This window comes from Pteropus medius, unplaced genomic scaffold (genome assembly GCF_902729225.1).
Source record: "Pteropus medius unplaced genomic scaffold, Ma_sr-lr_union100, whole genome shotgun sequence".
Taxonomy (NCBI): domain Eukaryota; kingdom Metazoa; phylum Chordata; class Mammalia; order Chiroptera; family Pteropodidae; genus Pteropus; species Pteropus medius.
Genome location: NW_024346667.1, coordinates 27194010 through 27221125, shown reverse-complemented (window position 1 = coordinate 27221125; position 27116 = coordinate 27194010). Strand labels below are relative to the sequence as shown.

Genomic DNA, 27116 nt, shown 5'->3' with positions numbered 1-27116 from the left:
CCATTAGCTCGTATTTGTATAGAAATAACACAACAACACAAGTAATTTTATTATTTACTCAACACCTTCATGCTGGCAGCAAAGGCAAAACAGACTTTCTTGCTTCCTTAGGTCTTCCCTTTTCAAATGTTTTAACCCAAATATATTTCCACCTACAAGTCTTCAAAAATTAGAAGTTATTTATTGTGTTAATTTCTGTTTAAAAAATTGTATGAGAGGGAGTTTTAAATACAAGGCTCAGGGCTTATAACCTTTTTCGAATCATCCTGCCTCAGTCTGCACGAAGCAGATGTCGTGGTGCAGACTAGAATCAGTTACATGGTGAGCTGGATTTGGGTTGAATACGCTGGTGGGTTGAAGGCTGGACAGTAAAAAAGTAGATGTCAAAAGATAGTTTGGAGACTAATAACAATATCTCACAAAGTATCAGAGGTAGCCTTTTTATCAATTGTTTCCTAAGCTAATAACGAAATTTCTCAGTTTCGTAACAATAACAGTAAAAGACTAAAAGCTAAGTATTCATCAACAACCATTTACTATGCGTTGAAGCATAAAATGCTTCGATTCAGTCCAGCTTTTTTCTTTTTGATAAGCTCATATGACACATTTTTTTCCTTATAAGATAGAAGGCATTACTGCAATTCAAGTTATAAAACTTTGGGAGGTAATTATTTTTCCTGTTTTTCTCCTCCCATGCCATATTTAACAAGTGGTATTAAAGATTTTCCAAAAAAGTAAGTTTTAGTCTCATTATCACTAACTAAATTTGCAAACATTTTGCTAATTGCTTCAAGTAAAAGTTATTTTTAATATCACAATAGCTATAGTTTGCTAAGTCTAAGCAAGTATGTAATTTAATATTCCTTTTAAAAATAACATTTATTCTTTGAAGCATAATAATTTTTGGATGCTTTTAGAGATTTTCTCTGTGGGAGAACAAAATTTCCTGTTTGAGGCTTACCATAAAAAATGTAATAGTAATAGAAACCAAATAAAAGAGACTAAGACATTTAAAAACACAATTGGACAGAATTTGAATCTGATACTGTGATATGTTAAAATTAGTCTTAGATAGCAAAAATCCAGCCAGTACAGGCAGTGACCATTTTGGGGGACTTTGAAAATATGTGCCGTTTCTCATACATTTCTTTAAAAATGTTGTTTTGTGCAGAGATGTTAAGTCATGGTAATAAACTAGACTGATGACTTTTAAAAATAATTTAATAAAATCATATGAAGCGGGAGCAGTTTTTTTTTTTCTCTGTATAGAACTATATAAGAATTGAACTGTGGCAAAATAGAGAGAACAACCAATATAATGATGTAGGGGTTGAAAATAATTTACAAAATTAATTTAATAAAATGTCTAGAACAGTAACTAACAATTATTAACAAAACAAGCTGTCTGTATTCCCACTTAACACATTTAAGCCAAATTCGAATTAATATAAAAATAATATGCAGCGAACTGTTATCTGACATAAGATACAATAAAAATTAATGTTCACATTGAGGACCTAAAGTTATGACGACATCTCTACATACTTTCTAAATACTTTTTACTTTAACTTCTTGGTTGTATCGAAGCAGCTCATTGTGGCCTAATGTCAACTGGAATATCCAGAATATTTCTTAAAGTAGAAGACATTTTCCCTAACACAGCAGATAAAATAATTTAATGTATTTATTTTAACAAAAGGCCCAAGTTACTAACTCCAAACTATAGGGTGTTTTTTTTTTGTTTTTTGTTTTTTGTTTTTTAATTTCTAGTACTAACTGGTCCTTAAAGCTATCTACAGTTGATATTCGAATTGTCATGCTGTTTCTGAAGTTTTACCATAATTCACCCCTAAAATTTACTTTATGTGGAAAAGCTTCATCACAAAAAAATCTATTTATATATGTCAAGATTGATTCTACTATGTTTTGTAGAACAAGCACAGATTTTTATATCAGACAAGCTGAGTTTCAACATCTAACTTTACACTGTGACCCCTGGAAAGAACACACCTTTGAGCCTCGGTTCCTGAACTACAGAATGAGAACATTACCACAATTTTCAAAGGGTAGCATAAAATTTAAAAAGAGCTAGTGCATGTGCCCAATACCAGGCTAGGCACAGTCTAGGTACACTAGGTGTTAATGGTTTTTTCTCCTCTCTGTCCTATTCCTGATAAATTTTGACTAAATGGAGACTAGTGAAAAAATATAGAAGTTACTGGAATAAATCAGCTCCACTAAAAAATTCATTATATTGCAGGCGATAGTTATACATTTCCAAAGTAACATTCAATAAGATCAAAAGCTTGGTTTTAAAAATGTATTTACATATTATAATTCATATGCAAGAAAAGGTTTTTCAGGGAAATGATGACAAAAAACAAATAAGCTACATCTGTGTGTATAGTTTAATTTGGTAAAATGAAGAGAAATACCCAATTTTATTAAATGTTGAATGTTCATGGACAGGTAACAGAAACAAAAGTACTTCATAGAGAAACCTACATCAACATCAAAATATATCAAAAGGAAAGAGCCTTTTTTTGATGGGTTGATAATAATAATAATTAGTAGTTCCCATTATTTGTCCATGAAACCTCCTAAGAAAGGTGCTACTTCAAACAGGATTCTGGTAGAACTTGGCACATAAATTTTAACTTTTCAACCACCCACTACTTTTCATCTTCTTATAGCTTCAGTCACTCAGACAATCTCACATATACATACATTAATATTAAAAACATACATGGCTTTAAAGCAGAAAATTCATTTTCTACAACAAAAGCAAGTCAGCATATTTATACCCAATGTTCTGACACAGAAATGGAGTTTCTTCATAGAGCTGCTAATTCACATACACTATATGTTCCATATTTCAAAAGCTGTGTTTCTACAAGGATCTGTTTTATCATGTGCAAGAATTCTAAGGCATTATAAGTAGTTGTTCCACAGGACAAGTGCTGCCCTTGCAATGATATGCTCTTGATACATTTAACAAGTCTTTAGTTATCAAATGCCACCAGCCACACAGAGGGAGACATTCATAGTCTACAGGTGGTTGGCTCAAAGATCACAAACTTTGTTTAAAAAAAAAAAAAATATTTATGGAATAGCACCATAGGAAGTCTTTGAGAAACAAATCCTTTTCCAACATTGCATTTTTTTAAAGTGGATCCCTGGAGGAGAAAAAAAAAGATCTTTCAATTCTTACAAGGCTTACTTCTGCTTCATTTCATTTCATTTTTTTTAAATACATTAACCATGACAACATCAACAATAACAACTACAACAGATCAACAACAAAAGAAAGACGATAGCAGCAGTGGTAACTTGAGTATGAACCATCCAGGCCGTCACGTAGAAGAATCCTGTTCACACCTGTTGGGAGTTTTCTCATAAAGTTCGGAAGACATCACAGGGCTTCTTGGATTTGGTGTGAAAAGGTAGCACTTTTACTGAAAGAATTGAGTTTATCAATCAACCAGGCATTTTCCAGCACTTAAATAAATGATGTCTAGAGTTTACCTGCAGTAATAGAAACTACTGACATTTCAAACTTGTCAAAATACCAGTAAAATAAAGTGGTCTCAAGAAGATTTATGTTTCAAAGAGGTTAATCTGGCCTGCAAGGGAAAATAATGAAGCTGAAATATTCCAGTTTTTGAACACTGGACACACCCACATTTAAAGTACGAATCGCCCTCAAAAGATTCCCATTTCACAACATCTTATCTGGATCTGGTATACACTGGGTCCAAGATAGAAAGCCAAAGCAATTTATCTTAAGATATAAGGAGAGGATTTTCCAGTTTATGACCTGCAAGATTATTTTATTATTTCTCCCAAATCTTGCAGAATTGTCGACAAGAACACTGCAGCAACACAGACCCTGAAAGTAACTGTCTGAGTTATGAGGCAACTACGTCAAGCTGAGAGCAAAAGCTTGTGGAGCCGTCCTTGAAGCACATGATGCCCGTTCACCAGCTTTATTTATACTGTCAAGCATGGAGTTCAAATATCCTGGTAATGCTGATCAGGGTTAGCTAGAAACTTCTCTTTTAGTACAGAGATAGTTCGGGTCTTATAGTTTTCTTCTGTTCAAATTCATTATATAAAACTTTTGTGATAATATCTTCATTTAAAAAAAAACACGTCTTCTCTCCATTATGCACATTCCTTTATGTTCTGAAGGAGGTTTTGGCGTTATTATTTGGTATGTGTGGTATCTGGAAATCTAACACTTTTGTATCTTATATGAAATCCTTTCTTGTTGATTGTATCATCGGTGTGAAAATGAACTAAAACTGCATCCCCGATTGAATAGATCTCTTCTGGTGGCTGAAAAACAAACAAATGAGCAAGTAAACAACAGAATGAGTCATTTTGTCTTCAATGTAATTCATGTTTGGAAACTATTTTTGTATGTGAGTTAATCCTCCAACAACCAGGAAAGTGTATATGTGGGACTTTTCCATTTTACAGATGGGAACACAAGTTTCAGAGAAACAAAGGGCATGTTCAACTCAGTGATGTATCTGGGCTTTGAACATACTTAAGTCTGTTTCTAAGTTCTAGAACTTGGTGTTTTTTTCCCCCAATTTTTAAGCCAAGTTCCTCAGATTTACAAATGAATAAAGTGAGGTTCAGAGAGGATAAAGAGACATTAAATTTGTTTCAGGTGCTCTGAGGCAGAGCCACTTCCAGAATCCAAGTTGTCAATTTCTTCTTATTTTAATAATCTAAGTACCAAGAGGTTTTTGTTGTTGTTGTTTGTTTCATTTCAGTTGCTATTTGGACAGGAGTTCAATAGTATTATTTAAGCAATAAATACTGATAGACATTCAAAAAATTGGGACTAATGTCTTCACAACAAAATATGTATTATTTTGATAAAATATGATTTAATTTATCAAGATGACAATGCTGTCAAATGTGTATGTTAAAATATATTGCATTATTAAATATTTAAATATTTATTACACAATAAAAACATGAATATAAAATTTAGAATGGGGACAATAACAAAAAAATTATAACTACTGAATTCATCTGTCTTGTTTGATATTATCAAGCAAATTCACTAGAGCTGGGAAGTGATTGGAATTGGTGAGTGTGTTATAATTTGTCAAGCCGTTAATAATATAAGTTTTTTTGTTGGAAACACTGCTTTTTTGTATATGTTACACATGTCAGTCATGAATCATGTCTATGGCAACCTGCTGGTACTGTATTTACCCCTGATCCACAGAACCGACCAAGCCCCACGGCTGTCGAATCAAGACCGCCAAAGAGTTCAACATAGTCATAGCCACAGTCAGCTTCTTCTTCCACTTCAAAAATCGGGAAGGATAACTCGAGTCGAGAGCCCCGTTCTGACACCAACAGCCATTCACAGTCGACCTGTCCCGGGTAGTTGTTATCACCGAACTGAGCATGCGAGTACAGGTCTGCGGGTTGCGATTCTGCTCTCAGTCGGCCGCCACACTCTGCCCAGGGGAGGGGAAAATGAGACAGGTAAGCTCAGTGAGCTTTAACGGGTCCTATTTCTATTTCGATGTAGCCTAACCATTCTTTAGCTTCTGTGTATTCATTTCTATCATCAGATATGTTTACCATAATTGGAGGATCGAATGGTGCACTAGATCCTGGCACAGGCCCTGGACACAGACTGCTAGCTTGGAATCACAGCTCCAACACCTGAGAGCTAGCTCGGGGCCTGCGGGTAAGAGTTGTCACTTCTCTGATCCCAAGGGTAAAAGACATAATAATTATAGTACAATTGTAGTGGGTTTCGAGGATTTAATACGCAAAAATCACATAAAACAGTGCCTACTTTATAGTAACTCTCAATAAATTTTTTTTATTATTATACCTCATTGTTTTTAGTTTAAAATAACTATTCTAGTGAGAAAAGGTCAGTGAGTTTAATTTTAATAACTTAAAAAACTGGAATTCAAAGGAATAAGAAATAACTTTAAAATCAATAAAATATATGAAACTCCTGTGTGAGTATGTGTGTGTTATAGAACTTTAACACGGAATATGTAGAATAGTATTACTTTAGTTCGGTAGAAATATTTACTAACTTGATTGGGAAAAATATATATACATCATTAATTGCAATTACCTTTTTAGTTTCAGAACCTATTCAGTTGTATTTTGTGTTTGTAATAAATAAAAAATTTTATATGCTCTTTTTACAGCTTTTTCAGAGAGACGTTAATAAACATATGCTCTACCAGTTACTACCTTTGTCACTAGAGGTCAATATACCAAAGAAAATAAATAAGCATTTGTAAAAATATACGGTTAGTGTAATTTAGATAATGAAAATTTTCAAAAACATTTTCTCAGGAATTCGTAATCATCAGAGCCCCGAAACTTTACAATAATTAGAAATTAAATAAAATAAATGCAGAGGAAGTCTGCAGTGTCCCCTCCAGCCAATACATATGCAGACATACAGCTGGGGGATAGATGGGTGGAGATAAAGAATAGGATATGAAAAACATTAGGAGAAAGTAGAGTTTCTTTCCGTCCCTGTTTGCCAAAGACTGAGAGGTTCCTGGGAAGTAATAAAATCAGGAAAGTCCCAGCAAAACTGGGACAAGTTGTGATGGGACCAAAAAAAAAAAAATCCAATATGGAAAGATCTGGAGAATTTAAGGCACCAGGCATCAGACGACAGTTGTAACACTCTCGTGGTCATCTGCGACCAAACAGACCTTGGCAGCACTGTGTGAGGATGGATTGGGTGGCTAGATTCTTACTTGGCTCTTTCAGATTTGTATATGGTTTATACACATTGTGCTTTGCTAATTTTAAATAACAAAACATTTCTAAATTCCCAGGTATGAAACCCCGTTCGGATGTGTCTCGATACTTGTGCTTTCAACCAAACCTATGGGCATTGTCACAGACAACTGCATATTCAGAGACTTGTGTGTGACTGACGTGTGAAAGAATTTCTAGCCAAGGTTTCAGTCATGAGAATGGCTTCCCCATGGGGCTGTGTTACATCATGAATCTAAAGGTCCCTCTGTCTTCCCAATAGTAGGTAGAGCATCTTGCACAATCTATTGATATAGGTGCCACTATCACAAATGAAAACATGAAAGAAACACATGTGCTTAGAACTACTCCTGAAGGCTGAAATGATAATTAGTCTTGAGATATCATCTCTTGGGTCCCATAGACGGAAACCGAACATCGTCTCCTTTCCCACAGAGGTGTTTCTCTTATCTAAGTAACTCCAAGAATTACTGTCCTCTCCCTGGGACGAAATTCCTCAGCCAAATTGTCTGGGTCCAAATTCAAGCTCTGCTCTTCATCAGCTGTGGGACTTTGTCCTACACATTATTTCTAAAATGGGGATCACACATTGTACTCACATCATAGGGTCTAGGTGAAGAAAAAATGAGTTAATAGATATAAAATGCTTCAAAGAACCTGGCACATAGGAAAAGCCACGTAAATGAGGACTATCGTTATCATTATTTTCCAGCGGGAACATCTAAATGCCTTCATTCATACTGGGGATCTACTCAAGAATGAAATGAAAAGCCAGTAAAATTAAAAAATAATTAAAAACTGTTAATCTGCTATAGGAAAAGAAAAAGTATATTTTTGAAGGCCAGGAAAATATTTTGTGAAAAGTATTTTTGAATTCAATATATAAATATATAAACCAGTGAAATCTTATTTACAGATTTTTACAAAATTCTACTTTTTCTCAAAGTTTGATATAATGGACTGATTTGTTTTGTTTTCAAGTTTTAGAAATCTGACAGTACTTCTAATATTTTTATTCCACAGCCCAGGAGAGCTGAAGGAGTGAACTATAAAATATGGAAGAAACACTGGCTTCTAGGCATCTTCTTTACAGAAACAAAGTCCCAAAGATAGACCAGAATCCAGAGAGACAATTTTTCACCAGCCCTACTCTGGAACAAAAGTCAGGGAGGAAATAAAGTAGTTTAACAAAATGGGATATGAGATTTCACAAAGCCTTTGTAAATCTGAAAATGATAATAAGGCATCATTATTCAATTTTATTGAAAACTTTCAGAAAATGGCATACTTTCAAAAACAAATGGCTTAAACATTTTTAAATGATTTAAAATATTTCAAAAAGTTCCCATTTTTGTTCATGCATTTCAGTGCGCTATTGCATTCTTATGGATCAATAATTATGGATCTTATGAGTCCTATAGATTCCTATGGCTTGCTCAAAATAATAAATCTGGAATTTTTCAACCATGAAAAAGAATTTAGTCTGCAGAATACATTTTTTTTTTAAGGATGAGCATTTGAATATTATATGCAAGAGGTGCGGCTTTTATATACCCTGAGAGAAATTCCACGAGTAGACAATAATAGGCAGCATGAGGGTAACTGCTTATAAGTGTTTTGAAATATCATCCATATGTCATTTAACATGGTCCCTTTAAAAGATTTTTAAGTAAACATATTTCTACAAATATCCCTATTCATTTACCAAATCAGAAAAATATAAACACAGTAGTTTAACATGTCAGCAATACTACTTTTAAATCAACTGTCTGAAAATACTTGCAAGCAGCTAGAGCTGCTTCTACAGAATTCTGGGAAATGGAAAATAAAGCTGAATAAGAAAGGTAAAAAAGAAGAGAAGAGAAGCCTGGGGGTGGCCTTCATCTTGATTTGGAAAAACGTGTTTATTTCCTGGTAAAGTATTAACTTCCCAGAGATGTCCCGTAATTTGACCTGTAAATGCTTTTAGTGGGCATTCTAATTTAATTGAGTTAGCTCAAAATAATTTCCTTTCTAAGGAGTTTAATAATGTATTGTTTAATTTTTAAATGGTGTTGACAAAAAGTGTAATGCCTTAAGCTACAGAAAAGAAGTCCTATCAGACAATGCCATGTCTTAAAATGTTATTTTCTCTCCACATTTCTCCTTTTTTCCTGAATTATAGTCATATCTCAGAAGAAATACACAGGATTTTCTTTTTTTTAACAAAAAGATTTGTTTCTTTCAATTGGTTTATTTAAAGTGGTAGTAATACCATCCGTTTCCTGCTTAAAATAAATTTGGACCTACAAGAATTCAGATCCACTGTCAGAGAAAAAGACTCTCCAATAAAATCCATTTCCTTTGGATTTGGACAGTCTTACTGGCAAAAAGTAGCAATAAAGCTATGTTAAAGCTATATTTCTGATCACCTGGATTCAAAATTCATAGTGTAAGAAGCTTTTCTTATAGATAAAGTAAAAACTGTATACAGAAATATAAATTTACTGAAGCAAATTAAAATGTATACCTCAGGGCCCATCAATAACAGCCACATACACTCTTGAAGGCAATAAATAATGCACATGTATCTTATAAATGTAGCAAAAGTGGACAGACATGGGTACAGGACTTAGCTGTCTTGTCTGTAGAAACTGATTGAAAATCAGAAGTTCAGAAACTTCTGAAAATCAGTTCAACTTACCAGACTGTAAGCTGTCCACAGGCAAGATTTCCTTCTATTTTTCTATAAATTCTCCCAAATGCCTAATTTGCCCTATAAATTACTAATACCTTACAGTGTCTGTCCAAAGTGTGAGCAAAATAAATATTTGATGAAAGACTATGTAATAATAAACTTGTTAAAGAGAAAGCTTTGAGGAGAAATAAATAGTAAGCAGTACATAAGGATATTTCACAATGTATGACTACTAGAAAGTTATAGTATAAAATAAATCTACAGCACAGGGAATATAGTTAATAATATTGTAATAACCAGGTATAGTGCTGGGTGGGTACTGGACTAATCGGGGGAATCACTTCATAAATTATATAAATATCTAACTGCTATGCTGTACACCTGAAACTAATATAAATAATGAATGTTAACTCTTTGAAAAATAAAAAATTATAAATAAATAAATAAATCTACGCAGAAAATTCCAAGATAGCTGGTTGAGGGCACAAATTAATACATGAAAAAAAGAGGAAAAAAACAAAAATTTGACAAGAGCAAATTAGCAGAAGTTGAGAAACCAGGACTCTAATTCCACCTGCTATTTTTTGTGCTATGTGACTGTCATTTAAGTTTTAGTCTTAGAATCCTCATTTCTGAGATGACAAGGCTAAATTAAACAACATCCAAGGCACACTTTGCCTAACAAAATGGCACTGAGGTTGCTCATGTGGATATTTGAATGGATGAGCCTAATCAGTTAGATACTTTGAACAGAGGACTGTTTAAATTTATTCAAGGAAGCATTCAGTCTCTACCTATTCCTTCAAAAAATAGTAATCCACTTTTATATCAGTTTTCTTCCTAATCCAAAATTTGTACATTAAAATAAAAATATTCTATAGTAGAAGGTTCATGAGCTTTGGAGACATATTTCTTAAACCGAAATATTTACATTAATCATGAGAAATAATTTGTATTACTGATGAGTCCAATCATTACTAGTATAAATCAGGTAAATATCTTGATAATTAATATCCATGTTCTCACAGACTTCAGTATAAATCTGATGTTCATGATAAAATACACTGGAGTGAAAAATAATATTGGGCAAAAAAATAATTAAAATTCTAATTTCTAAAATAAAAATTAAAGAAAACAAAAGCAACCAACATGAAACCATGACAGAAATTACTGCACTAAAATTCTTTCATGGATGAATGTGTAGACTATTTTTTACTGTGTTTAATACCAAGATAGATTTCTCTCAGCAGTCTCAATAGTTTATGCATAGGGATTGCCACTAGATGTCACTATAAGCTAGATGATTTTAGTAAGTATTTACCATTAACTGATTTTTTAAATAAAAGGAAAAAAAATGACATTTCCTAGACGTTTATGGAATATATTTTTAAATTGGCTCTTAATTATTTTTTAAAAAGTTATTCTACATTTTTTCCTAGAATTTTTCATTTTTTTTCTAAATTATATTTCTTAAAGATTTCCAGAACAGCTGTAATCTGCAAGAATCATACTTGGCATTAGGTTTAGGGAAAGATTGTGCTGCATGCCAAATAAAAGGGGGGAAAAATGAGGTTCTGTATAAAGAGAGCTAAGTCCCAAATTTGATTTACAAAAATATATTAATGCAAAAGCGAGCTAACCAGGTAAAGTGTTACAGAACACAATTTTTGAATACCAAGCCATAAATTTCTATCTGTTAAATATGTTATATAAATTGAACTTCTAGAGTGAATATAAAATACATTACAGAAATGTTTAGAAATAGTTCTACTTGATCATACTGCATTGGATATGAATCAGTCCAAACTATTAGGTTTCTTTCTTAAATGTTTATCAACTACAAAGATATTTAGGTAGGATACTACGTGATTCTCAAATATTTAACACAGGGCTTCAGTGAGATTTCTTCTGCTGTGCCTGGAAATTCATTTATGATCTTGTTATGGGATCCACTGCATTGACAGGAGGAAAAACCTGGATCTTAGTCAGAAAAGAGAAGAATGGTCTTAATTTGCTGACCTGTAGAATGTGTAGCTTGAAAGCCTTTTCTTTGAACAGATGCATCAGAGACAAACCGAACAAACATTTTACTTCCAGTAGCCACTAGGGGTTCTGGGGTCTTGTTGCCACACAGTCGTCCAAGAATTGGTGACTTTTCCGTTTCTCCATCAAATACTTCCAAGTGATCATAAGCACATTCTTGATGCTGCTCAATCTCAAACTCACTAAAGGCCTATTTTAAAAAAAAAAAATACACACACACATGTCATTCAAAATGGGTTCTTTTATTTGAACTTGAAACAGAAATACAGATCAATATGATCAAGCAAAACAAATGATTTAATCCATAAAGCACATTATTGGAAGATAATAGAATAGAATACAATAGAATGTACAAGCTCTAGGAAAACATAATGAGGGGAAAAATGTAATAACTCCAAATGAAAGTCTACTATTTGACTATTATAACAAATTCTGCTATTGTAATTAAATCTACTACAGAATTTAGACAGATTTTAATAACAAAATGATATTTTATTCTGCATTTAATTTCTGAATGCATCAGAAAATTTTAAACAATTATATTAAAAAATTGATTCCTTCTGGTTTGGATGACCATAAACTTTTGAACATCATCCTACCTTTGGGTACTTAAACTGAGAAGAAAACCTCATAAAGTAATTATTATATTTTGACAAAAAATTGATGCTGTTAATCTTAATAGAATAACTAAAGAGAATTTTCACTATGTATTTCTTTATTTAGATTTTACAATACATATAATTAGAGAACAGTAATGTGACTTTAGACTAGGTTATTTTTATTTACTTTTCAGACAAATGGTACATTTACTTTAATATTTGGAGTCTTGCAAAGTTAAGTATGTTTTGCTAACTAAGAATCATCCTAATTTACCTGGTAGTAATTTTTATGTGTAGGTCTTACCAAATTCTTAAATAAAAATTCAATAAACATATAACACATTAAATATCACAAAGAAAAGTTTTATTGAGATGAACTAAAAATAATATTTTCCAAAGTATTAATAATTCCAGGAATTCTAGGTTATTTGCTATTGCCGATTAGGCTTTTCCTTTCTCCAGAAAAACCATTACATATTCAAGAATTAAACTATCACTACTACTTAAGTCTAAAGAGCAAAGCTAAAAATATATTAAGAAAATAAACCTGAACAAATATAATCAAAAGTTCATTAATTTTGCTACAATCCTTGCAGCATGAAATATTTGCACTAAACTTTTTATAAACATTTTCTTTAATGCAATTTTGTGATGTGATCATAATTCTCAGTTTAATTAAGACATATACTTTGAATTTTGAAAGAAAAAGTGACTAAAAATGGTTCTCACTCAGTACTAGCCACAGTTATCTATTCCATAGCATACCACTGTCTACTTGGAGGAGTAAGGGAAGAAATCAGAGAAACAATTTATATTAATTAGGGAGTAGGAGAAAGGAAAATGAAAGGTACTTAAAGAAGAAATAAAAGAAAAGAAAGAGGGCTGATCTCTCTTCTCCTTCTACTGCACCCCAATTTATAAAACATATCAATTAAAATGTTATAACCAATAAGCATTAAAGAGTCATTATTCGTTATAATCATATATGGGTAAAAAGGAACATTCACTTCATTTGACCAAAGACACTGGATAGTGCAAAAAAGATTAAATATAGCACAAAGAATTGCATTGAAAACAAATAAGCAAAAAAGTGCAGGAAAATATAATGAATAAGGATATTTTATTAGAGTTTAATTATCCTTATATGCCACATTCAAAGTAGGTGATCACTGAAGGAGTTTGTCACTTATTAATCTCTGTAATCCAGTGGCAGAGAGTGGAGTAGAATTGACATGGTCCATGGCAGACAAAAGACCCTGAATGGATGGTTGGCGGAATTCTAGATAAGCCTGTTCATTCCCTACCCACCTAGCCCATGTTTATGGCCAACCCCCATGGGTGGAAACGCTATAGAAGTGGCAGACCAAAACTGCTAGTTTTCTGCCTCTCATGAGATAGTATCCAGTCAGCTTCTCATATCCTTGTGTACACATCTACGGTCTTAATACCAATTTGTAACTGTTAAGAAACCAATATGAGAAAATTGGCTTAACTGTACCCAGAGTATTTTATGAAGTATAAAATCAATTTTCTGAATTATAAGATCAGTATTATTTCAAGAGAAAAATAACGATATCTGAAAACCACTGCATGTCAAGTAATTTTCTTTTGAATGTAATTTACAGTCATTCATCTATAAATATAAAAAGCAGAGAAACCTACCATGTAGAAGAGAAAATTAAAAATAGGGGCAATGACATTCTAAAGAATATTCTTTAAGTGAAAGTTAAGCATGATTCAGAATTTACAGACCACACATGTTCAGTCCATTGATTGGTCCATTGAAAACTAAGTGAACGAGATAACTAAGTGATTACTTCACTCCCTAATGAAATGCAGGTTGTCTGGAATAAATCGTAACATCTGTTTTACAGAGCAGAGCAACACTACACAAAGTGGCATTGAGCTGGTGGGCTGGGGGGCATACTGACACCTGGTCTGGAGCCAACTGGCTTCAGCTTTTTATCAAATTACTAATGGAATCAGACTGACTCTATAAGTCAAATTAGGCAAGGGTTTTGTAGCTGACACATTCTCAAGCAATGCAAGTAACCCTCATTCATTAAGGTATTAATGAATTTTCCTCTTGGAATTGGTAGCAGCTTGTTAGGTCAACTGCAAAGATTGGGTGGTCCTTTTCTAGCAGTCAGCCTAGCCCAAACGCTCCACCACACACAAGCCAAAGCGTGACTAACTCACATGCCCAGATCTCATAAATCTGGCCCTTAATATAGAGCCATCTACATAGAGAGACCTGCATACATAATGACATTGCCTCAATACAAAATATTTCTAGGCCATTGAAAGGTATTATAGGAGCCCTTGGGAAACTGGAAAATCTTTTAAAATATTTTTGAGTTTCTAAAGATAAAGCGAGATACACAATTTATTACTTTATTCTATAACACATGCTGAGCCACAAATTGCTATATCTAAGTAATGCATATTGTGAAGATTTTCAGCCACCAGGGACCGATGCTACAGAAATGCCCCACAGAAGACACTTAGATGCCAAAAGGTCCTTCGACTTCACAATGAGGACAGGACAGCTAGCAAAGCTAATGTATGGAGCTGTTAAGGAATTCTGATTTCTACTGAAACACTGCCCTCTTTCTGGGGACTTTTAAATATTTTTATTAAGCATTTATACTAAGACTTTACAGACATTTTGGTATTCAAACACTTACACCTTACTCATTCCATGATTATATTCTATGACTTTAAGCTTACTATGTTTTAGAAAGACCAAGAAAGAGTGAATAACTGTGAATTCTAGTCAGAAATCCTAATGCATTTACACGAGACAAACTATGAGATTAAGGAGTCCCACTCAAAAGAAATAAAATTGAACTCTCATTTGAGGCTATGGAAAGAATAACCATGTGTTTCTGGAACACCCAAGCAAGGCTAATCTATGTAACTGGCCACGAGCCAGGCCTGCGTATGCAACCCCCTCACACAAACATCTATGGAGGCGCTTTTATTGAAAGTACATGCACTGCTTAAAGGATAAGGCCCTTCAGAGTCACTACATATATTCACAAAAGACAAGATAATAAAATGATAGTGCTTGATGCGGAAATAAAATTTAGCTAGGGTGACCGTTTCAACTAAGAGAATTAAAGAGACTGATGCAATTTGAGCAGCTGTGAAATAAGATTCAGAGCTCCCGAGTCCAGCCTTTTCCTGTCTTTGGTAAGAACTGTCATTTGGTTTCCCACAAGATATTGGAAGAATTAGAGGCCACTGGAAAAAATGGCACAGTGGAATACAAACCCCACTCTTCTAATTTACAAAGCCTTTTCTTTTTCGTGAGTTCTTTGTAACTGTGATCAAATACACTTTTTGTGGATTTATGGTAGAAAATTCTATAACACTTGGGGGTGTTTTTGTTTTCTAAATATCCCATATATGAAGCTGTAAATTGCAACTATATAACTTAACACAACTCTGGGATATGATGCATCAAGTAAAAATGGCATAAGAACATTAGCTTATTGCTGTATGCTCCTTTGCCTGGAAATTACTTTTTGTTTTTAATGAATAGTAATTCAAAATAATGAAAAAAATACCCCAAATTTAATGATCAGTTGCATCTCTCAGAACCGAGACAGGATGAAGCCAGAAATAAATCTTTGTCCTTATTCATTCAGAACTTTATCCCTTTTCTAGTAAGAAGAGTTTTTCCAAGTATCTTTCAACTAAGGTTTCTTTTACTTTATAGCTATTGTCATGCAGTCATCGTCTCATGATTAAACACACATGCGTATAAACATAAGGTAAATGTATTAGTTTCCAATTGTTGCCGTAAGACAAGACCACAGTTTAGTGGCTTAAAACGACACACATTTATTGTCCTAATACTGTGGTGGTTGGTAGTCTAAAATGGGTGAGCAGTGCCAATGACTTCTAGAGGTCCAGTGAGAATCTGCTTCCTTTCTCCAGTTTCTAAAGGCTGCCCTCATTCCTTGGCTCATGTCCACTTCCTCCACCTTTAAAACTAACAGTAGAGCATCTTCTCTCCTCTCTGACCTCCTGCCTCCCTCTTGGAAGGACCCTTGTGATTATATCAGGCCCACTCAGACATTCCAGCGTAATCTCTCCATTTCAAGATCCTTAATTTAACCACAGATTCTTTCGCCATGTAAGGTGATATATGTACAGGTTCTGGGGATTAGGACATGAACACCTTTGGTGGAGGGAAAATTATTCTGTGTACCAGAGAAAGTGAGGCCAAACGTTCCCACTCTCTGTGATTTTTTTAGGAAAATGAGCGCAAACGTAGGACTCCATGATGTCAAACTCTTTTACCCTTGACCTTCCTAGCTTGGGTGAACGAACTAAATCCTGCAGGGCAAATCTGGCCTGCAGCCTGGTTTTGTAAATAAACTTTTATTTTTGGACACAATCATGTCCACTCATTTGTGCATTGTCTACAGCTGCTTTCACATTAAAAGGGTAGAATTAAATTGTTACAACATAAACAACGTAGTCTACAAAGTCTATCATATGTGGTACCTGGCCCTTCAGAAAAAGGTATTTTGACAAGTCATCATTAGCTACATTTTTAATTGTTAGGATTAAACTTCAAATTAATATGACTACATAAAACTTTAACAAAGTTTGAATTATTCAAAAAACAATTTTTATCATAATTATGATTACTATTTAAATATACATTCATTGGAATGTAATAAAGCACTGTGCTAAATACTTTATATACAAGTTCATTTAATATGCACACAATTCGTGGATATCAGCTCCAACTTCCAGATGAAGAAATCAAGGCTTTAAAAGGATGTTTCTAAAATAACATGGCTAATAAGTGGAAGTGCTATGATCAAGACTCATCTTCTTTTTAAAAATACATGTTCCTAATCCCTCCACATTTCTCTGTTGTATATTTGTTTTAGTTAATCATTATAAGTTTGTCTTACTAATATGGTTGTTTTTCATTTAAATTATTACATATGTGCACATATACAGCAACTATGGATCTCTTTCCTTTCTGATACAGTATGCTCTAATGAAAAATAGGATTAAATGTAGAGACAGAATGCCTGGGCTTGAAAATATTTAGACGACTACTAGCTTTAGAGACTTGCCAAGTCACCTAAACTGGCTTGGGCCTGCTTCCTTATCTATAAGTGTCCTTTATGACACCAACCTGAGAAAACATCCGGATACCACTTTGAACCCATTAGGTACCACACACACATAGTTCTTACTGCTGCTTAGCCCAAGTACAGTCTTGTGAGATACAAGATGTGCCCAGCCAAGCTACATTTTACTACTTGGAGAACACTTTTAACGAAAATTCATATTTTAATTTTAGAATTACACATGAGAGAGTGCCTATTTTAGAACTGTTTTTAAAACATGCTCCCAGGGTTTCTGGATCCCAGCTCTTTAGCTTACTACATTTATATGAAGAGAGTATTCCCTAGTTTTATGAAGATCACAGCATATATCAAAACAAATATATGTAAGAATACAAAAATTCTCAAGAACTGATAAATTCACTCATAAATACAACTTTACATAATTCTCATATTTAGCTTTATAATAGAAAATTTATGATTTAGGGACAAAAATTAACGAGCATGTTTATTATGTAGTATAAAATAATTAGTTACTGTATTCAAATTCTGTTTAATATTACTAGACAGTATTTACTGTGGCATTTTAAAAAAATCACCTTTAAATATTTTCTGTCTGTATACCAGGTGGTATATTACATCCTCATAGTATTTTGGCTACACATTTGAAACTTAACATAGCACAAACTTGTCAGGAGAGTAATAAGCAGTAACTCATTTGCGTTGCCTTTACTTTCCTGAATCTGTGCAATCTTACATGTTTAAATATATGTGTGAAATTAAAGATGGCTGCATAGGCTTTGCTACCCCTCCCACTGAGAGGGAAAGTACAGTTCTCTTTCCCTGCAATCTTAGCCAGCTTTCGTGATCTGCTTTCCCAACAGAATGTGCAGAGATAACGTTCCGGGGCTACTGAGGTGTTCCTCTGGGCCTCTTAAAACTCTCTTTGGAAACCCAGAGCTGCCATGTAAAGTGTATGGCTGTCCTGAGACCACCATGCTGGAATGGGCATGTGTGGGTGCTCTGGTTGTCCCAGACCAGAGATATAAGATGGAGTTTGGCTGCCATGGAGAGAGGAGACAGGACCACTGAGAAAGGCCATCCCTAAGACCTAAAAATACAGAGCCTGTCTAAAGTGGAAGGTTCTATTAAAACAATAGAGAACCTTTTTCCATCATCACCAGCCTGGCAAATGCCAAGTAACAAGCAACTGCAGTATGCCACTGAGGGAGGGAAGAACATGTGCAGAGGGACACGATTCACGGTTAAGATGAACAAAGGCTAAATATAGTGGAGAAACATTGAGAAAATGCCTCTGAAATTTCAGCCTCCAATCTAAGACAAAAGAATTTGAAGGCAGTGGTGCACTGAAGATAATCATAGGAACAAGAAAACTCAAAGATCAGCTTAATTACCAACTAAATTCACTCAACAACACCCCCTTCCATACACACACATACACTAATAGCCTAACAGAAGAGATGAGTTCACTTCCAGTGTAAAGTCTCTACTGTTATCCACATGTCTGGCGTTTAAGAAAAAAATTACAAGACAGAGAAAGGCAAGAAAAAACAACTGTTAAGAGAGGAAAATAATCAATACAATAGGCTCAAACGTGACCTCTATGTTTGAACTATCAAGGGACTATGATTAATATACTTAAGATTCTAGTAAAAATTCAGACAACATGCTACAACAGACAGAAAATTTCAACAGAGAGATCGTGGTATGGACTGATTTGTGTACCTCTAAATTCTTATGTTGAAGTCCAAACCCCTAACGTGACTACATTTGGAGATAGGTCCTTTAGGGAGATAATTAAGGTTAAACGAGGTAGTAAGGGTGAGGCTGTTATCCATAAGGTTCATGTCCCTATGAGAAGATAAAGAGACACTAGTGCTTGCTCATTCTCCACACACACACAGGAAAGGCCATGTGAAGATAGAGCAATGAAGCGCCGATGACAAGCCTGGAGAGGAGGCCTGACCAGATACTAACCCTGCCAGCATCTCGATCTTGGACTTCCAGCCTCCAGAACTGTGAGAAAATGAATTTTTGTTGTTTTAGCCAGTCTCGGTCTGTGGCATTTGTCATGGAAACCTGAGCAGACTGATATACATGGGAACTATAATAACAATTCAAATGGAAATGCTAAATAGAGTGACAAAAAATAATAGAGCATCCAAGAGTTATAAATAATATGAGACAATCTAGCATATGTGTAATTTGAATCCTAGAGGGAAAAGAGAGACAAAAGTGCAAGAGAATTTTGTGAAGAAACAATGGTTAAGAATTTTCAAAAATTCATGATCAGACATCACAATACAAATGCAAGAAATTCAGAGAATTCTGAGAAAGACAATTTACTGAACACATACACATACACACAGACACACACACCTAGATACATTATATCAAACTGCTGATAAAAAGAAAATGTTGAAGGCAGCCATAAGAAAAATATCATTACATCACAGGAACAAAATTAAGATTTACGATAGACTTATTAGGAACCATGAAAGCAAGAAAATAATAAAATCAAGTGTTTAGAGTGCAGACAGAAAAATAAAATGTCATCCTAGAGTTCTATACCCAATGAAATATCTTTAAATAGTGACACTACGCACCCTGCGCAAACTATAAAAAGAAATTCTTCAGAGACAAAGACTTTGATACCAAAAAAAAATTGAGATCTACACACAAAAATAAAATCTTCAGGAAAATCCAACTCCCTTAGTAGCTGCACCGCTGAAAAGGACACAGCTTCTATATCTCACTCAGCCCACGAGCTTCAGAGAGTAATTCTCTAGATCAGGACCTTGGACAGGACTGGAAGGCAATCAAGTTCCTACAGAGCTGTCATCTTAGCATCTTGCATCCTTCCAAAGAGTGGCCAGAATGAACTGATGCCTCTGGAAAGTCATTTGCTACTATTTTACAAATATGATTGGAAGGAATTCTGTAATAGGAATATGAAAGTCTTGGTGACTGTCTCTAATTTTATTATAATGCTGCATAGAAATAAGACTTCTTTAATGGCCAAAAATATCACACAAAAAAAGAAAGGATTCAAGCAGAATTTAAAATTAACTTTATGGTTGGATTGGTCCAGTAAGCTAACATGGACTGGTAATCTCATTCTCAAAGCAATCTCTTACCCTTTATTCCTTTATTATGGTGACTCCTAGACTGAGCCTCCTAGTTCTGAGCCTTGCTAGCTGGCATTCCCCCTGCTTTAACAACAGCACATTACAGAAAATTGTAAAAATATTTATATTACTTTTTAAAAGTTATACTCTTCAAGTATTCTGCAGCTTATAATAAAATTTAATATATACTATCAGATGACCAGGACAGAATTCAAGACTCAAAGAATATGAGAGGACAAACATTACATTCATATTTGAATTTGAGAGAAGTCTAACAATATATCGATCTAAAGAGGGCAAATATATTATGCAAAAATAATACTCCACAAACCACAAACAAAATTAGTTTTATTATAAAATATATATATGTTCTGTATATGAGGCATAAAAAATTGACACAGCCAGTGGGATTCATTCACTATGCTGTGTTTAAGTGAATAGTAATTTTATTGCCGTCTTGCTGAATTTCTGATTCTTTTGTTCTTTTGTTTACTACCTGCATTTGGAAATATCATTTCCAATAACACATTAGCAAGTAGAGCCTTCTGCTTTGCAGTAACATTGGCAATGCCTTTTAAAGCATCCAGGATGAGAACACTGTATGAGAACTACATGGCCGCCACCACTATCCCTTGCAATTGGAAATCAGGGGTTTGTTTAGTGTTACCAGGAAAGCATAAGAATGAAAATATTTTCCACCTGACTACAAATTCGGTTCAATTCAATAAACATTCATTTCACTTCCATGTCCCAGCTAAGAAAGACACGGGCAATCGCCTTAATAAAAGAATGATGTGCTCACTTACTAATTTGACGCGATGGCCAGGAGTGGCACTGATTTCCCACGTGCATTCCTTCCTGCTCGGGTACTTGTCTGGCCAGTTGGGACTGGTGATGAAGCCATTTGGACTGTGGATCTTCTGTTCACACTCAGCTGTGCCAATAACGATAATATCTATCAGTGTGGAAATGCAGCCCAGAATTGGGCCAGCAAGAAAGCAGCCGATTTACCCACTATCTTGCTGAAAGGTCCTCCCGAGCACTAACTAACTACTCAACACTCCAGTCTCCGCTATCACATTCACCTGCTTTGACACACGTGTTGCTGAGCACATAATCAGGCAACGCTTGTTTTCTTGCTCACGTGAAATTAAGTGTTTACAATGAATTAGATAAACGCCTAAAAGAAAATAAACTATTTTAAACTGCTGGAGATCTGTAAGCTCAGACTTTGACAGAGCAACGTATATTGACAACCGAAAATGTCAACACTTGCCTTGGTATGTGTGAAATATTTAATGCAATGTTACAAACAAAAATCAATGGACTGCCATTTAGATTCATTTCCATTAAAAGAAACATCATTTACAGTTAATTAACACCATTAAGCCACTTTATGAATTATGTATTTACATTTTCTCTTTCCCCTAGTTAAATAGACACTTGAATACCTGAACTAAAATTTTAGCTGCTAAAGTAAATTAACCCAAAGTTCATCAAAAAAAAATGAAGTACTAAGGGGAAACACAAGTGAACAGCTACAAGCCATAGAGATAGCTTCTGAACTGATTTCAAAAAATATTTTATTCAATTAACATGACATTTCTTTTAGGTTTTTCACAATTAAAATAACTTCATCTTAAAGGGGGCCATTCCATATTGTTAATATCAAACTTTAAAAATATTTAACATCCTCAGGCTGTGTTCATTCTATATAATTTATGAACCAGCACCCTACACATCCTACTTTAGACTGTGAATTATTTGTACTGTATTGTGCATCCCATTCTAAAATACAATTAATTCTCTGAAATTTTTCAAGAAATTCCTTTGGGAGGAATTCTTTACTGAATGGACAAAACACCTGGTATACTACAGGGCTGCATGATAAGGGTAGGATGCCAAAATTAATGTGTTGTCACATTCCTTACCATTAGACCTTTATCTTAATTGTGCTAGGTGTCCACAGGCAGGTTTGGATTTGTAACAGAGGAATACAAAAAGGAGGTGAAATTCAGTTCTTTTCCAACAATATAAGATCATGTAGCAAGACAATAGCCTTAACGTCTGGATTCTGTCTGGACAAAGGTTTTCTGACTTGCGTGACCCCTGTCCTTGCCTGGTCATATGAAATGTGGAGCCTCTAGAATCCCGCAAAGAGCCTATGGGACAAAGAGGCTCCCTGCTGAACTGTGGAAGGTGCCCGTACTATAGCAGAGGTAAAAAGAAATCCAACCCCTTAACTGGCAATAAAAATGAACTTTATTGGGGTACCTGGATATAGTTTTATCTAAAAGGAAGTTTCCTATAAAATCCTTTCTTGAAAATATTTACTGTAATGAACAAAGACTTAGGATATCTATATTTATTTGTCACCTGTGAGCCAGGGGCTATACGCATACTCTGCAAAAGCTGCGTCTTTTTTTCTCTGAATTACCTTCCATAACTGCAAAATAACTGGGCCTATTCTGCAGCCTGTTGATTTTACAGAATACCAATCACAAATATCAGAATCCCCATGGGTTTATCCTCATATGTGAAAGTAAAAAGAAACAAAAATCCTGCTTGCATGTGATTCTGGGCAATGTCAATAACTCAGTAAAAAGAGAAAAAAAAAAAAAAACCCAAACACTGGCCTTTGACCACATTTGAATGGAACAAGGGTCAATTCAAGAGACTCAGTTTCATTTGAATGTGCATTAAAAAGGTTGCTAACTTTGGTGCTAGTCAGTTACCTACCAATCTACATGTGCTAATGACTCAAGTTACAAATTCTGCCTTAGTAATTCTTTCAAAATAGGCATAAATCCTGATTACATAGAAAATTCAGGAGCAGCCTCCAAAGGAAGAAATAGGAACTGAATAACTATTTGTTTCCATCTAGCTCACACTGACTGAGATTAAGATCGTTGGTTTTCTAAGGAATATTGTAAGGCCTGGAGGACAAAAACTGATAGGATACTATTATGCTACTACTATGACTTTGAAAATTTTTTTTTTGCCAAAACCAAGACTAAATCTTTAAATTGCACAATATCTACCATTTCTAAATGTCTCTCTTCTGGTAGGCATTTGAATTTGACACTCCTGGTATTTAAAGTGGCATCACTCATGTAGCACATATATGAGATATTCTGGGGAGGGAAATGAAACCAAATGCAAAGCGTTCAGCAGAAGTTAAGTTTAAATATGAAGGCTGTTATAAGGTCTGTTCTATAAAGTCCTGGGGATAATGTGGTGCTTTTCTGGCTGCCAGATGGCATCATAGCAGCATCTATGTCTGTTATACAAAGTTATTCTAATGTTGCCCATGTGTGAAGTGCAGAACTTTTAGGCAACATGCGTTTCCAGTAGTTTGCCTTGGATCTTTGAACACTGCATACACACACACACACACACACATATACATACATATATAAGTATATACATATATATACATATATATATATGTGTATATACATACCCACACACACACACACACATTCGAATAGTCAATAATTATGATTAATTCTACCTGGAAGCAGTGGCTTTACCCAAACTGCATGAAATTCTAGATATTGTCAAGAAAAGAACACTCCTTTCATACCTTCCTTGCAGTCGTGTTTATTTTCATGCAGCACAAATCCATTACGGCATTGACACACATAGCTTCCCACTGTGTTGACACATTCGTGTTGACATCCGCCGTTATCCTTAGAGCATTCGTCTTTGTCTAGCAAAGAGACAACCCCACAGTTTAGTAAGTAGCTTTAAAACAAAGAATATCAAAGGAGAGCCATTTAATTGTGGTTAATCCTGGCAAAGGGTAAACTAAGTCACGGCTTTCTCTGTTCCCAAAGTAAAAAAACAAAACAAAACAAAAACAAAAACAAAATTTATAGTATCTAAGTTCTACCCAGTCCTTCTTTAGCTTAGTGCCTTGCACTATGGATTAAGTTTCCAAGACCATCCTTGCTAGGATGCAAACTTGTAGTCCTCTTTAACTCCTGGAGTACGAGTTTTGAGTAGGAGAGAGGAACTAATCCTTTTATCAACTGATCCTAAACATTTATTGCCAATTTTTAAAAATAATTTTAAAATTGTGAGTAGTTTGAATAAATGCCAAAAAATGATATTAGAGAGAAATCCTTCAATATATTAACCATGGTGTTTAGACAGAGGCTAAACAAGATTCCAAGATTCGTTAGTAATCACTTAAAAAAATCAGTACGACTACTGAAGTTGATTTTTTTCATTAACGTTGTAGTTATGCAAAGCATTAATGAATCTGGACATTTCTTAATATTCCAGGATAGCGGGGAAAGAAGTGTCATTAGACTCTCTAAAGAAGAAAGTTAACATATGTTTTAAACACATCTACTCCAGCAGACCAGTTTATGAATAAGTAATTCCCTAAAAGGACTTTTACTGTGCTAGAAACAAAGGTGAAAACAGAAAGTATGAACTTCATTCACTACAGTTACAAAAGCCAAACTAGATGAGCAGGCAATGATCTTAATCTCAGTCAGTGTGAGCTAGATGGAAACGAACTAGATGAGCAGTGTGATGCATCAGCCACCATATTATGTCATTCAACTCTTATTCCATGGCTGGCTTGTCCGTTAAAGTCAAAAACTGGCAGATTGCTCATGACACACATATATGATGACATATCACTCAGACTTTCATCACTCTCACAGTATAGAGAACAAAAGGACATGAGACAGTCATATCAGACGTTAGGCTGAATTTGTGATTTACACTCTGTCAACTGATTTTTCTAATGAGAATTTGTGAGCTCATGGTGGCACCAAAATAGCAAATGCTATATTTGCTTTTTTATCAAATCAATATTCACTCTGTGGAGAGAGATTTAGGAAAGACATTTAATCAACGAATCTGATAATAATTTTTAAGGACATATCTATTTTTCCCCTTTTGGAGCCTGATTATATAACATAGTACACACATGCCCCTGGGGTATATTCATGCATTGTCAATATCAGAATATTCCAAATACATAAAGGCAGTCTCAGAGTTCTAAAGAATGTATCAGAATTAATATATATGTGATTTATGTGTTTTCTACCTATGCTCAAGAATGTATATAAATCAATGTATCTGTGACTTATGTGATCTCTACCTATCCTTAACAGGTAAATTACATTTTTCGTACTTACTATGGAGACTAAAAGAAGCACAAAAAATATAGAATAAAAAAAATTCTCTAGTATCAAACACAAAAATGTATAAGAAATGAGAAGCTAATAGAAAATTTGCTTTGTAAAATTAATTTTAGAGAACGTTATGATAATTTGGAAGTCCTGTTCCCTTATTTGTGTCAACAATGAAAATGATAGTTTATGAGTTACTAATGACATATGCACAATGGGTGGATGGTAACCATACTTTCTACCACCATGGTGGCAGATACCTACATATTCTAATTCAGACAGTTAAGCAGTAAATGATTTAAATTTATTATTGTAATGCACCTTTTCAGAGCTCTTAAGATGGTTCAGGAAAATACTCCTTCATAAGCGGATGTAAAAATACACTTAAATGGAAAGAGCCGATTTAACATTTTCTGGTGCCAGAATTATTTACTCTGAAATAGACACATATTTTTTTCTATGAAAATGTTTATATAATGATTGTTTGGTGTACTTAAAACCTGACAGAGTGAACTTTAGTTGTCCTATAGGTCAACTGGTTGAAAATCTAACAACTGTAAGCAAAGTAGTTTAGAGGAAATTTGTTCACATAAACACATAAAAACACTGTTTTTAAATCAATAGTCATTCCAAAATGAAAACAATTCCAGTACATGAAATATTGATAACATTTAAATTTTATTCTATTAAAAATCTCAAGTCACTAGGTTATATTTCTAAGGAGAATTATTTAGATTTGACAGAACATAATCTGACCTGTGGTAATGGTAACTAAAAAGAAGTAAAGTTGACAGTGAAACCAATCATATTCAAATAGCAGCTTTTGTAGCCAATTATTCATATTTCTGTTGTGCTGGAAAAATGATAATTTTAAAATAGTTTTTAGACCAGGAAGGAGGAGGAAAAGAAAGAGGAAGATGAACAAAAAGATTTTAAACATTCATAATTAAGTATCTATTATTTTTCAGTCTCCCAGTTGATTGGTGTTTCCCGCCTTCAGCCCCACATCTAATGTTGACTAATATAATCAATATCACATGAAAATTAAGTTATCAAACACACTGCTAGAATATATGTATAGGTTAATCTAAACTTTAGCTAAAATTCAAAACTAGACTAATCAAAATAGTAACTAAAAGCAGCAGAGGAAAGTTATCACGCCTAGCAAAGTAGCAAATATAACTGTGCCTCCACAGGTCAAAATATTATATGAAAAAAGAAAATTTCAGTAAACATTTGAATACTTATAATTATCCAGATGTTTTACATCATGCAGACGAAGACAGCTACTTATTTAACTTATTTAACTTAATATTTTAAATTGTCTCAGGAGTAGTGAACACAGTGTGGATATGTTTTTAAAAACACTTGTTCAAATAGAAGTAAACTATTCTAATTAAAGTGAATGCAATTTCAGGTTATCTATGTGGATGAGAAATGACAATATCATAAAAGACAAACTATACAAATATATTCTGGACTTCTTATATACGAAAGGTCATCAAACCAGGGGAGGAAAAAACTATTAGCAAACCTGATTATGTTTTTACTTTCTTTCCCTTTCTTCTTTTAGTACACAAACTACAAATATTTTGAAAATCGAA

General features: G+C 34.1%; 1 protein-coding gene across 4 annotated transcripts in view; it reads right to left on the bottom strand.

Annotated features, from left to right (window-relative positions):
* Positions 1 to 1203: 1203 nt before the first annotated feature.
* Positions 1204 to 27116, bottom strand: part of TLL1 (tolloid like 1) — a 165874-nt gene continuing 139961 nt past the window's right edge. For all 4 annotated transcript variants that reach the window (XM_039876316.1, XM_039876317.1, XM_039876318.1 and 1 more), the window contains 5 exons: positions 23946 to 24071; positions 21166 to 21293; positions 11489 to 11702; positions 5236 to 5486; positions 1204 to 4338 (listed from right to left, as the gene is read on the bottom strand). In XM_039876316.1, the coding sequence (XP_039732250.1) occupies positions 4207 to 4338; positions 5236 to 5486; positions 11489 to 11702; positions 21166 to 21293; positions 23946 to 24071 (851 nt within the window). In that variant the 3' untranslated portion in view covers positions 1204 to 4206. The remainder of the gene's footprint in view (positions 4339 to 5235; positions 5487 to 11488; positions 11703 to 21165; positions 21294 to 23945; positions 24072 to 27116) is intronic.